We start from the raw sequence: 12,890 nt of genomic DNA, 5'->3' as shown, positions 1-12,890 counted from the left end.
CCAAGGCCACAAGGAAGAGGGAGGAAGTAGCCAAAATAATGACTCAGCTCAGAGTTGGGGCACCTTGAAGACAATAGAATTTTGCTCTTTGAGGGGTGACTAAAGAGTCCTGCGAACTGCAACTTAGGATGGTATTGTGTTTCCCTGACCATGGAAGAGAGGTTTGAAAAACAAATTAACATTCTGATTGAGGCATTTCTACCACTCTAAAGACAAAAGTCTGAAGAATGTCCCTTTAAATGCGTGGGTATTCCTGTCTCTCTTCTGTTCAGAGTATTGCCATGGAAATGCATAAAGGACATTCTCTGACTTTTCTTAAAAGAAAACAAAGAAATCCTAGAAATAAAGTTAAAGGCAAGAATTATATGAAAATGCCGGCCTTGCACTTCTCCAAGAGAAGATGTCTGGCAGTAGGAGGCCCATGTTGAATAAGATGAACAGGTGTGCATCAGCTATTCTTTTCCACTCATCAGCAAGATGCACATCCATCCAAGCAGCTCAGTAAATATTCTTACCTTAGTGGGTGTTGGATGATCATTTGACAAACACTAGTTGGCAATATTTCTACTGGATAGGACTACATCCACGTTGGCTAGAATTCCCAGAGTGCTCATACAAGTAATTTTACATATCTGCCAAGAACATTTTTATTTTGGCCGCAGTGGTTTGCTGCTGACACTTGGCCTTCAAGTCCTTCCACGATATGGGATGATGAAAGAATGTATTTGTAACTCTTCAATATGCTTGTAGTTTGGATTACCATCCTTTTTGAGTGACTCTCTTCTCTTTTTTTCAGGCTTGATTTATGTCATCGGAGGGATCAGCAATGAGGGAACAGAGCTTCGCACATGTGAGGTGTACAATCCAGTCTCCAAACGTTGGATGGCACTTCCACCAATGGAGGCCCGCAGAGCATACCTTGGTGTGGCGGCTCTTAATGACTGTATTTATGCTATAGGAGGTTGGAATGAGAGTGAAGATGCTCTCAACAGTGTGGAAAAATATTCAGTGGAGGAGGTAGGAAGTGCTGCTGACATGTGCTTGAAACTTGCCAAACTGTAAATGCCAGAATTGCTCAGTATTGCAACCAATAGAATTTTCCATGCAAATTAATTTTGTTAGACAGGCTTAATAAAAGCGATATAGCCTCTATTCCATTGCATTTGGTTAAAACTACAACGGTCCTAATATTAGCTTCAAAGGAGACATCTAAATATATGGCTCACATATGCCTCGCTCCCCCATCATATAATCTAAATGTCTATCCTTGTGCAGCAAATGACCTACATGTTGATAAACTGTTCTCCTCTATTTTTTATTAAGTCATTCCAGATTGGTAAGCAAGCTTGAATGAATCTCCAGCTCACATTCCATCCTTACTGTTTCCTTTTGTGATAGAAAAACTGCACCAGTGCTAGAGAATGGAGCAGATTACATAACTGCTTGAATCACCTGAAAGGGAAACTTGTCCTTTAATGGAGCTAGTAGCTTCACTGCACCCACCCACTGGCAGCTCTCATAGTTGAACACTCAGTTAATGTTTTGCTGCCTATGGGCAGTCTCTCCATGCCCTGACTGATGCCCTTTTCCCCTTTCCCAACAGGAAACAACTGTGCTTTTCGAAATACCCTGCTTTCATTAGACATTCTTGAGTATCAGCTCACTTTTTCAGCAGTTATGTTTCTTATGCAGGTGACTTATTTCAACAATGGTTATCCATGCCTTCAGTTTTGTGAAGTCCTTCCCTTAGGAGGAATTAGACAGAAAAAATATCTGATGCACCCGTCAGACTCTAATGATGGTAAGGAGTGCTGTTGTTGTCAGAATTGTCCAGGAGAACTCTGAAAGCCTTCAGCAGCATCTGAATACTTAGAAGACTAAAGGATGCCAAGAGTATTTCTACTTTTAGAGTGGGCTGGTAATCCTATTTTAGGTGAGGACTACTCTACTCTGAGCCATCAAGTGGGAGATTAGAAAAAGAACACCAGAAACCTTTCCCTGACAGTCTGGCATCCATTTGCATTGATGTTGAAGGGCTCATTGCCAAAGAGCCATTTGTTTGCCATATGAAGCCAAAGACTCATTCACTGCAGAGGGAGGACCCCCTTGATGCAAAACATTCTTCATCATCACACCATAAGCTGTCAGTGACCCCTTAGACATCAAGTCCACCTTCAATGTCATGATCCTTTTCAATGTCAAGAATCCCTTTGATATAATTGAACGCTTAATCATATGGTAAATCCACTGGAACTGTGTAATCTTTACTCTTGAATATCCTCTTTTTCCCACTGGTTTTCTTCCGTGGTGGCACTAAATGACTATTATGTTGAAATGAGCTCTGTTCTCTCAGGAGCTGCTCGTCCAGACAAGGAATGGATGCTTCACGTGTGACCTGGGCAGCTGACATGGAAACTGCTAGGCACGTGGTCTGAGAAAGAAATTACCTCTTATAACAACCTTCTGGAACCTAAGGTGGTCTGTCTAACCCTACATTCCTTCTGCTCCTTTGCAACAGATTCAAACAGACAACACAACAACTTTCTGTCACCTAAACAAACAGGGAGTCAATGACCAGAACACTATCAATCACAATGCATCTGGTGTTAGCTCATTGCATGAAAACCAACAATAATAGCTGCCTCTCCTGTAATGGATACAGATTGTGAAAGCTTATGCCTTGTGTAGAATCTTTCAATAGAACCACGAATGGGGGCTGCAGTGCTATTCAAGAGAGAGGCTTTACCAAAACAAGACATACTTGCCAGCAGAGACAACAGGAAATTCCAAGTCTTCACATGCAAGTTCTACAAAGTTAGGATAAGAGGATCTCTTAATTAATTAGGTGACACTATCGCTTTATACTTTTTTGACGTATTTTATCAAATACTTCTGGTCCTCATTAAGCAGATGAGGGCCAATAATACAATGAGTCTTGCTCTCATTAGAATGGCCCAGGTTCATACTGGTAATTTCTAATTGTCCTCTGGATGTCCAAGACCTCACACCTTGTCTTGCAGGTCAGTTCTCCTCTCCGGGTTCCATGTCAACATTACCCTCCACAGCCACCATCTTTACGCTTGATGGACTTACTTGTAATTGTTGTCAGACCTTCTCTACTTTACCAAATTGAACTTGCTGTTCTCCTCAGTTTAAAAAAACACCGACATTGATAGCAATTTATACAAAGATTCTTCCCAATGTGTCTTTTTTCCATAATGAACAACTTCTCAAGGAAAATTCAAAAAGTATCTGTTGATAATTAGACCTTTAAGACCAAGGGATCTTAGCATTGCCCTTTTCAAAATAACGGGCCCTGATTTAACCACATGAATAGATTCTCTCTTCAACATAGCCCGTAGAATGATTGAGATGAGTGTTATGTTCCCATGTCTGATTTCCATACAAATCAATTCAAATCCATACTCTTCCTTCCCGAATCAGAGTCCACAGACATTGGATTCTAAGGCAGTCCTGTATTACTGCTTCAATAAAACCATGGACATGAGAATATTATATGCAACTATTTATGAACCATGGCCTAGCTATGCCGAATTAAAAACATCTACGCTGTCCATAGGGAGATGAATTCTTTCCTGCATTATACTATTATCAGAAAACCAATTAATCTCTTCTAGGAAATCCAAATTATGAGAGAAAAGGCTGCCACCATAGCTCTTTGAAGTTTGCCCATGCTGAATCTGCTTACGCAGGCAGCTGAAGTTCAGTGCATACAAATACCTCATTGACCATCTTATTTAACACTCCCAGACTGACACCCAAAAATATCAGGTATTTTTGCATAATTTGTTTTTCTAAATTTCCCTTTATTGTTTCATATCAGTTACAGATTCTCTGAGTTCCCCGCTGCCTTCACAGCCCGATGAATGTATGTTTATATTTAATATTTTGCTACTGGTGATATTATGGTGGAAAAAAACATTATATCGCCATTAGCTAGCTATCTTTGTGGGGTGGAATAGAAAAGAATGCGTGACCCAGGTCAGTGACAGAGAACTATTCCGCTTCACAAGGAATCTGGAACAAAATTACAGCAGGATTCGGTACCACTGGACAACAAGGAACAACAATTTCATTCACCTTTCTCAAATCTTGGACTTTGCAGTACTTTCCATTGGGCTTCCGCAGTCCCAAAATTGGGGAATTACAGGGACTTCCCATGATTTCTTTAGGGACACCTTGCTCGTCAAAATTTTCAAGTACAGGGGTAATGCCTGTAATTACTCCTGGGGCCATATTATAAGGCGGGATTCTTGGAAACACTCCATTTGACTTCACTGTGATTTTAACTGGCTCAACACCTCTTATTAGTCCAATATCTTTCCCAAAACTTCATCATCACTGTTCCTTGCAACTCTTTGGTTGAATTATTAACTGTCACCATTGGAAACAGGGAAATGACAGGGTACATTTCATCAATTTTGCTAGGTGTCTAATCATCACTATTTGTTTGAATGGCTATTCCATTGTGGGTGTAGCTAATGGAACAATTTAGCTTGCACAACGGATCGTGTCCTAACAGACTCACAGGGCTTGAATCGCAAACCACAAATTGGTGCAGATCGTCAAATGACCCTATTTTAACTGGGATATGTTCTGTAATCGGGTTGGTTAACTGCTGATTTGCTCCTCCTTCCACCTGAACCTTTCTACCAATGGCACAGTTGGTACTTCTGCAGTTCTGACAGTGGAACACATTGCTCCTGTGATAACCAAAAATGAAACACTGTGTTCCATAATGTTAGCATTTACATAGGGACCACATTGATCCTCATCACTGAAATCCATAAAAAATGATTGTGTTACCAGCTGATTCACATTTGCGTTTGCTCTCTGATTCATGTTTTGCTGAGGAACCATCACTTGCTGCATGGGCATTGGGGCTCCTGGAACCTGCATTTTCTGTGGGACTTGACTCTGTTGGGGGACCTGCATCTGCTGTAATCCTGTAGGAACAGTTACCATTTGGATGCTGGGTCTTTGAAGTCTTTGAATTTGAACTTGACCACTGCCACAGTCTGGGCAACATCACCAGTCTGCACCAAATTATTCACATTACTGTACAGACACTCCCGCTTCCAGTGCCTGCAATTGCTGCAAGTGTAACTGGTGCCCAGGGCCTATAAATTAAATGTTACTAGTAGGCCTGTCGCACTGATTGTGCCACCCACATAAATAGCCTCTTAACCACGTCTCAAGCCTGCCATTACAAGGCCCGTGTGTACAGTTTCACTGCCACTTCGACTTGGCATTTAAAATACTTGCCTAGCCTTAAATTTCCCTTTTCTTGCATATAAGTCACCCCCTAAGGAAGGCCCTAGGTAACCCATAGGGCAGAGTGCTATGTAAGTAAAAGGCAGGACATGTACTTATGTTTTTTACAAGTCCTGGTAGTGAAAAGCTCACAAAGTTGTATTTCACTACTGTGAAGGCTTATCCCCTTATAAGCCAGCATTAGAACTGCCCTCATATACTTTTAAGTGGTAGATTCTGATCTGAAAGTAGTAGCCCTGCCATGTTTATTATGGTCAGAATGGTAATAGAAAATCTTGCTTACTGCGAAAGGTGAGTTTAATATTACTATTTCAGAATTGCCACTTTTAGAAAGTGGGCATTTCTCTGTGCTTGCTGCCATCTGTGCCTTACAGCCTGTCTCCAATCCACGTCTGGTCTGTGCCGGTTGACAGCTCGCCTTGTGCAATCCACCCAGACAGCCATAAACACAGTACACTCATTCACATCTGCATTCATCTGCATGCTGAATGGGTCTCCCTGGAAAGGAAGGGTGGAGGGGGCTCTCGTTTACACTTCAAAGGCCAGTGGCCTGCCCTCACACAAAGGACTGATAACCCTGCACAGGGATCCTGCCACACAGGGCTGGGTTGAAAGGGGAACTTGTGCACTTCAAAATCACTGTTTGAAGTTTCCCCCACTTGTAAGGCATTTTGGGGTTTACATGCTGGGTCTCTGACCTCACCAAATCAGACACTTCTGGATCTAAACCTGGACTCTGTCAGAGGAACTGCCTGGACGCCGAAAGGACTCATCTGGACTGCTTTGCTGAGAAGGACTGCTGCCTTGCTTGTTGCTATGCTGCCTGCTGGCCTCAAACTCTGCCTTCCCCACAAGTGCTCTCCAAGGGCCTAGATTGAGCTTGCCTCCTGTTCTGAAGTATCAGGGACACAAAGACTTTGGGAAATTTGACGCGGCGCCTGCAGAAATGGATGGAGCACTTGCCTTGTGGCTGAAAATTTGCATCATCGCCTGCTCTTTCTTACCAGCGTGTCAAGGATTTCCAATACAACGACCCAGGGTGTCAAAATAGCCCTGCATCACAGTAAAGAACCAAGGCTGCACTCCTGGAAATTGACGCATCACCTTGCAGCGTGGAAAGAAATGCCGCGTAGTCTGTGCCACGCCAGAAAATCCAACGTAGCACCTTATTTTTCAAAGCAAGCATTTCCTCCTCTGCGGCCCTGTGCGTCATTATTTTTTATGCATCCCAGATACTGTGTGTAACAAGGATTTAACCACTGATTCTTAAGGATTGAGGCTCATTTAAACCTTCAAAAAGTGATATCTCGACCTGTGCATATTAGATTTTTGTCGTTTTGATCTTATTTTATTCAGATAAATATTATCTATTTTTCTAAACTGGTGTGGAGTATTGTTGTGTGTTTTCACTGTGTTACTGTATGAGTTATTGCACATTGCCTTCTAAGTTAAGCCTGCCTGCTCTGTGCCAAGGTGCCACAGGGTGAACACAGGGTCATTTGTATTACGTTTTGACTTACTCTGACTAGGATTGTGGGCCCTACTTGGACAAGGTTGTATACCTCTGCCAACTAGAAACCCAATTTCTAACATACATACACTGTAACATTTGAAACACAATGTTGGAATTTCATCAACTTCTCAAACTAGCCATAGAACCACTCAAAATGTGGGCAACATTTTGAAACATAAGCACCACCCCACTATCAATTTTGTTAACTCTAATACTGCACAAAAGTATAGTTACCCCTCCGAAAGGACATAACCGTCACTCTGCTACCAGAGTTGCTAACACATTTTTCTCCTCCTTCACAGGATTCGAAAATGCTTCTCTTAGGTTGAGGGATTTTTGCACCCAGTGAAGAGTGTGGTTAACCATGAATAATCGTTTCAAATACAACAACAAATTTAAACACAATGACCAATGAGGCCACAGAAACAAAACTCCAACCAGGGAAACATTTCAAAGCTTTATTTTATAACCACAAAGCCAAAGTCACGTAAATTGTGCGCAAAATCCAATTGGAAAAGACATGGGTTGACCAAATCTATGGAACAAGTTTAATCTACTCAATATCATCACCATTAAGCATTCAAGAAAAATAATGAATATTTATAATGAGACAATATATGAACATACTTTGAATCAGACTGGGAAGACATTAGTCAAATCAAATTACAAAGATTTAGAAATCAGGATTTGGACACAGGTAGTCCCTACTGCTAACCAAATTAGGTCAAGCGTGTGTGGGAACCGGCTAACACATGTGGGCAAAAGTCAAAAAGAAAGAGAAATATAATTTGGAAAATCATCTATCTCGGGCTAAGTTAGACTAACTGGCAAATACAATAGGCAGATGGCAGCATGCTAACTTCTACCAAGGAAATACTGGTCAGGGAAAAATAGCATTTGCAATTGAATATACCTCTCCTAGAATCAGCATTCAGTTCAGATTTGTCAGCAAAGCATGTAGTTTATCAGCAAAGTCCATTAGGCGCACCATCAGGGGAAATGCAGAACACAAACTACACAGTGAACAGCAAGAACAACTGCTCAGGGCAAAAGCCAGAAGAGGAACTAACAAGAAATTTTTTGAAGTCCATCCCTTAGTTCAAAATACCTAAAATATCTTGATTGGCCAGTTCAGTGGGTCCACATCACGCAAGAGAGTCACTGTCCAATTAGGTTGAAGTCATCTCCCCTATCAGTTGGACTCCCACAATCAGTGGCAATTTTGTATACCACTCGATACACTACACATTCTTCCCAGGGTGTACGATGATTCCAACAGTTCTCATGGGAAAGGTTTATTTTAACAGTATCAACTGTTTTAACGTTTTAGTTCATGGATCTAGATGTTCGATAACAAAGATCATTGGGAAACAAGTCTTGTTGACCGAACAGTGGGACCCTTTACTATTCATAAGTAACAATTAAGAATGTAAAGGAAAAATTCATGTTCGAGAAAGAACAATGATTTATCACTTTTACATGACTGCAAATACAAGGTCTGCAGGCCTATTTATGCTAATACACGAAATATGGACGCATTAATATTCAGTTAAACTTGCATAATATTCAAACGTATAAACCCGAAGTTAAAGTATATTGGCAAAGAGAATAAAAACAGTTAATTTAATATTGCAACTGTTAAAGCATCATGTTGAGCATGACAGAGAAGTGTCAGTTATGCTAATACTTGGGCATCATTTAAATCTGGTTAGCACATTATTAAATCAAGTGGGCACAATTGGGACCGATACAGAACAAAAACTATTTTTAAAATGTGTTAGAGCAACTTTCTACGTTAGGCTTTTAAAACATGAATATAAATGTCACCTAATGCTGACATCCGAGTCACTAAAAAGCATTACCAGATTCTTGCTCCAACACCGGTACTGTGCTTACTCGAGTAGGATTCACCTAGACAAGTGGTGCAATATTGTGCTTCCGCCTGAGCCTCCCAGCCATGGCTCACCACAAGGCCTACAAAGCAGTGCTCCTGCTGAAGTTATTCTCTGCGACCAACCCCACAGTATTGACGGCATCCCTGTATTCATCTCATCAGAAGACTAAGTTTGACCTGTGTTTTCATTCCAACTTAGTTATTAATTCTGATTGCCTTCACTTTAAAAGAACAACAAGCACATTTAGTTAATATTGTCTGCATATAGGCAAGCATAAAAAGATTTTTAGGGGAGCAGTTCCCTTTAAAAGTGCTCTGGAACCTGCACACGAGTTTAGGTATTCAGTGTGTAATTTAAATAATGATTGCCATGATGAAAAATTAAGATTACAAATTAGAATCTCTGTCACGCATCTACACCCGTCACCATGGCTGGACTCATTAGACGCAAACTGTAGCCGTTCCTTGGATAATCAGAGATGGCTCTCTCATATCTCATAATGGACCAACCTTTCATACATAGTAGGATTAGCTAAGGCCTTTTACGCTTTCAAAAGACCCAGATAATTTCTCTTTCTCAGAGGGATTAGAGCTGGATCTTACATCTGTCTGGTTTAACAGTGACAGACTCTCACTTCTTATCAATGGCACACCTTCTGCCCATGGGAATCTGATAAATTCACCTTTTTTTAAGCGAGTACCAAATAAAACATAGCTTATAAATGTAAGAAAAGGAACAGGCATAGGCTAACTTTGGTAAGAGAGCTTGTCTGCCTTTGGTTCATGTGCTAGTTTGTTTTATATTCATGTCTAGTAATAGTTTCTCTTTGTGTTCTTTTTCAATCAGGAAAAGTGGGTTGAAGTTGCGGCCATGAAGTTGCCCCGTGCTGGCGTTTCCGTGGTGGCGGTCAATGGTTTTCTCTATGCTGCTGGGGGCCGGGCCTCGAGCCAGGATTTCTCTGCTCCAGTCACTTCAGATTCGGTTGAAGTTTACAACCCTCACACTGACACGTGGACTGAAATTGGCAACCTTATCACCAGCCGATGTGAAGGGGGTGTGGCTGTACTATGATCCACGCTTGGATCGCATTATCTGATTTCTCATGAGCTGCACTTGAAGAGACACTACTACATAGAGAGGCAGCACCTGAGCACACTGCTGCATGGAGCAGTGGAGGTTGTGCTCCATCACGTACTTGCTCCAATATGTTGTGCAATAGTACCACACTGCAGTTCAGCTCTTGGGACTCCTTGCTTCAGCACACAGGGTTTGATTTGAGAGGCCATTGTGTGGCAACCTAGCCTACAAGATGACTATTCTAAGCAGACTGCTTCTTCAGATGATATATAGTGACACTTTGAAACCGTGGGAACGAGTACAGCAATGCAGACACATTTGCTAAGGCAGTGTCGCAATCTTAGTCTGTTTCCTGAGAAACCATGATGTTGTGATCTTGGAGGCGTTTGGTGGGGCAAAGTGAAGTCTAAGGGATGACCACAGAGAGAACAAGCTTATGGTATGCGACGGACCAACAACCTCTTCTGCTGAAAACCCAGCCATTAACACCCATTCCCGGCCTGTAAAAAAACATGGTGCCTTGTCTCTTCCTTACAATCCAACAAGCACTCTCATATGTTTCACGCTAGTGCATGAGGCTAACCGTGCAATGATTGCGAGTCTCTTTTAGGCGGGTTAGTCACAAATTCACCATCCAAATCCTGATTTCCAGTTCAGCACAAAAAGCAATATTGGAAGGCTGACTCACAATTTTCTAACGTAGAGCGCTTGTTCTTAGAGCGGTCTTTTGGTAAATAGAGCTTTAGCAGCTCACCTGCTTGCCCGTTCTCCACCTCGTGGCAAGATGTCAGAAGTCCTTCAAAAATAAATAAGTAACTTCCCCAGACTCATAAACTTTAAATTATGTTCAGGACAAGAGGAAAGATCTTTAAAAGTTGAAAACATTTTACAACATTTTAGAGACTGAATAGAAAAAAGTGCACTTTACATTTGTCGTAGGTGGCTCGCTTGATGCTCTTTAGTGGAGTAAAAGTCTTACTTCATTTTTTCCACTTCTCATAGCTGTGATTTCTGTATATATTTTCTTGTAGGAGCTTTTTGAATGGAATATTTATTGTTCCTCTCGGGGGATTTTACCTCCATTTGTGTTGGTTTCAAGCATTTTAATAATATTTTATATATTTTCTGGTTCTCGGTCTCCTAGAAGACATAGCACCCGCTTCGGTCTCTGTGTTAGTTTGATAGCAGGAAGGTCAATCTGGCTATGATTTGTCTATCATCCACACATGAATCTGCTGATTGCAGGAGCCTAAAGATCTCAAGTAGCAGTGGATGGTGGTTCTAGCCCAACTTCAAGGAAAAGTTTTCCTGGTAAGATAACTGTGTGCAGCAGAGGGTAAGCCTCCGATTGTGACCAGTTCTGTCCACAGTCGATTTTAGGTATAGGGGTTACTGTCCTCCTTCATATAAGGTACGTTCTGCATTGTTACCTACATTATCCTGTTATCAGAAAGCTAATAATGCCCTTCCAGAGAACTCGTGGAAAAAGAGGGCTTCGAGATAACTCATTAAATCACATGCATAGTGAAGATTGCATAGCAACACTAGACCGATATGATATGCTCTCCATGGTTATATGACGGATTAGCATGCATGCCTTTAGAACGCAGGCAATACAACAAATGCATTGTTACCCAGTGTTCCTTTACCACGCAAGTCGTTGCAATGACTTGCCTTAGGGAAGCGTTGGACTTTGTAATAGTATAATTTACTATTCTAACTCCAGTCTGAGCAACTGTAGGGAAGGTGTTGGACTTAAAATTCAACAGCAGTCCAACAGTGTGTCCTCTAAAGCAAGTTGTCGTAATGACTTTCGTGGTAAAGGAACACATGGTAACAACGCGTTCATTGTATTGCCTGCATTGGAAAGGCACTGCATGGTTCTGGCTGCGTGTTAAAGGCTGTTTTCTGCCTCCATCCTATCAGAATAGTACACAGGCTGTATCTGAGATTTACAGCAGGTCCCCATAGCCAGCACAAAGTTCATTGTTTCGGCTTGACATGCTTTATGTTAGAGAGAAAAGTCTTGGAGGTACCCGAGGAAGCTCTTTTCTCTGCAAGGTGTCACCAACGTGACCTGCCAACCTCTTCTAGTCATTACATGAAAATTTGCTCTAATTTAATATATTCCATCAGGATCCATGACGATAGGCCCAATCCCCCCAAAAATCCAGTACAATGCAGACCATTATAAGCGTCCAAATCCACATCCTAAGCAGCCACGTTTCAGAAGCATTACACAGAAGATTCATACTACAGTGATACATTGATTACATCTATATGCATTGAGGGGAAAATAAAAATGGCCAAGCTTTGCCTCCAGACATCCACTGCTGGGTTAAATATCTGTGGAATTTCTCTGAAAGATTTGTTTTTTAAATTACTTTGCACAACCCTGAATTTCAAGGCAGCCCAGTTGACTGTCGTCTTGACCTAATGTGGAATATACATTTTGATCACTGGTCTGTGAATTCTTACATTAAATTACATAATAGGAAAATCTGTCTTTGTAAAGATCGAGGTCACACAGCAGGGCTCACAAGGATCTTCAGGAACTTAGTTGCGGTGTCCTTGACAAAGGCTTTAGCCGTCTTTGCATCTACTTACAATGCTCTTCTTTACAAGAAGTCATCTAGGATTTTATTAATGGATTGCAAAGGTATTCCGTGCCAGAGCATAGACAGGCCATGTCTTGGGAAAGCGATGCATAAGATTTAAATGAAACTTCTTTATTCTTCCCTAGTGGCATAGTGTTTGTGCAAACTCTATTCTTTGAAGAACAATACATGGTCTTTCACAGTGCATACGTGATGTGCTAATCCACTCACTCTTCATTAGGTAATACTAGGATTCTAATCAAATTCTCAACATTTTTTTTTCTTAAATTCCTAATTTCCAAAAGTACAATCTTTGCACATGTTGGATGTTAAAAGTCTGCAGAAATGTTAATTGGACAAAATATATAAATTCTAAATACACTGTTGCCAAGCTATGTTCCAGTTAACAGACGGGGTTGTTTTCCAAATAGGCCATCACTACATGGGTCTTTGGTCACACAGGTTTATGCAACCAGGACATTAATAGATCTCTGCTGGGATAACAGCAAGGTG

At 41.3% G+C, this 12,890-nt stretch overlaps 1 protein-coding gene across 1 annotated transcript in view; it reads left to right on the top strand.

The window, feature by feature from the left end:
- The window catches only part of IPP (intracisternal A particle-promoted polypeptide), an 84,241-nt gene extending 73,474 nt beyond the window's left edge, over nucleotides 1-10,767 (top strand). The window contains exons 9-10 of the mRNA XM_069232851.1: nucleotides 797-1,017; nucleotides 9,550-10,767. Of these exons, the coding sequence (XP_069088952.1) occupies nucleotides 797-1,017; nucleotides 9,550-9,774 (446 nt within the window). The 3' untranslated portion in view covers nucleotides 9,775-10,767. The remainder of the gene's footprint in view (nucleotides 1-796; nucleotides 1,018-9,549) is intronic.
- Nucleotides 10,768-12,890: the final 2,123 nt, after the last annotated feature.

Source organism: Pleurodeles waltl, chromosome 4_2 (assembly GCF_031143425.1).
Source record: "Pleurodeles waltl isolate 20211129_DDA chromosome 4_2, aPleWal1.hap1.20221129, whole genome shotgun sequence".
NCBI classification, from domain to species: domain Eukaryota; kingdom Metazoa; phylum Chordata; class Amphibia; order Caudata; family Salamandridae; genus Pleurodeles; species Pleurodeles waltl.
Note: the sequence above shows the minus strand (reverse complement) of the source record. Positions and strands in the feature narration are given on the sequence as shown.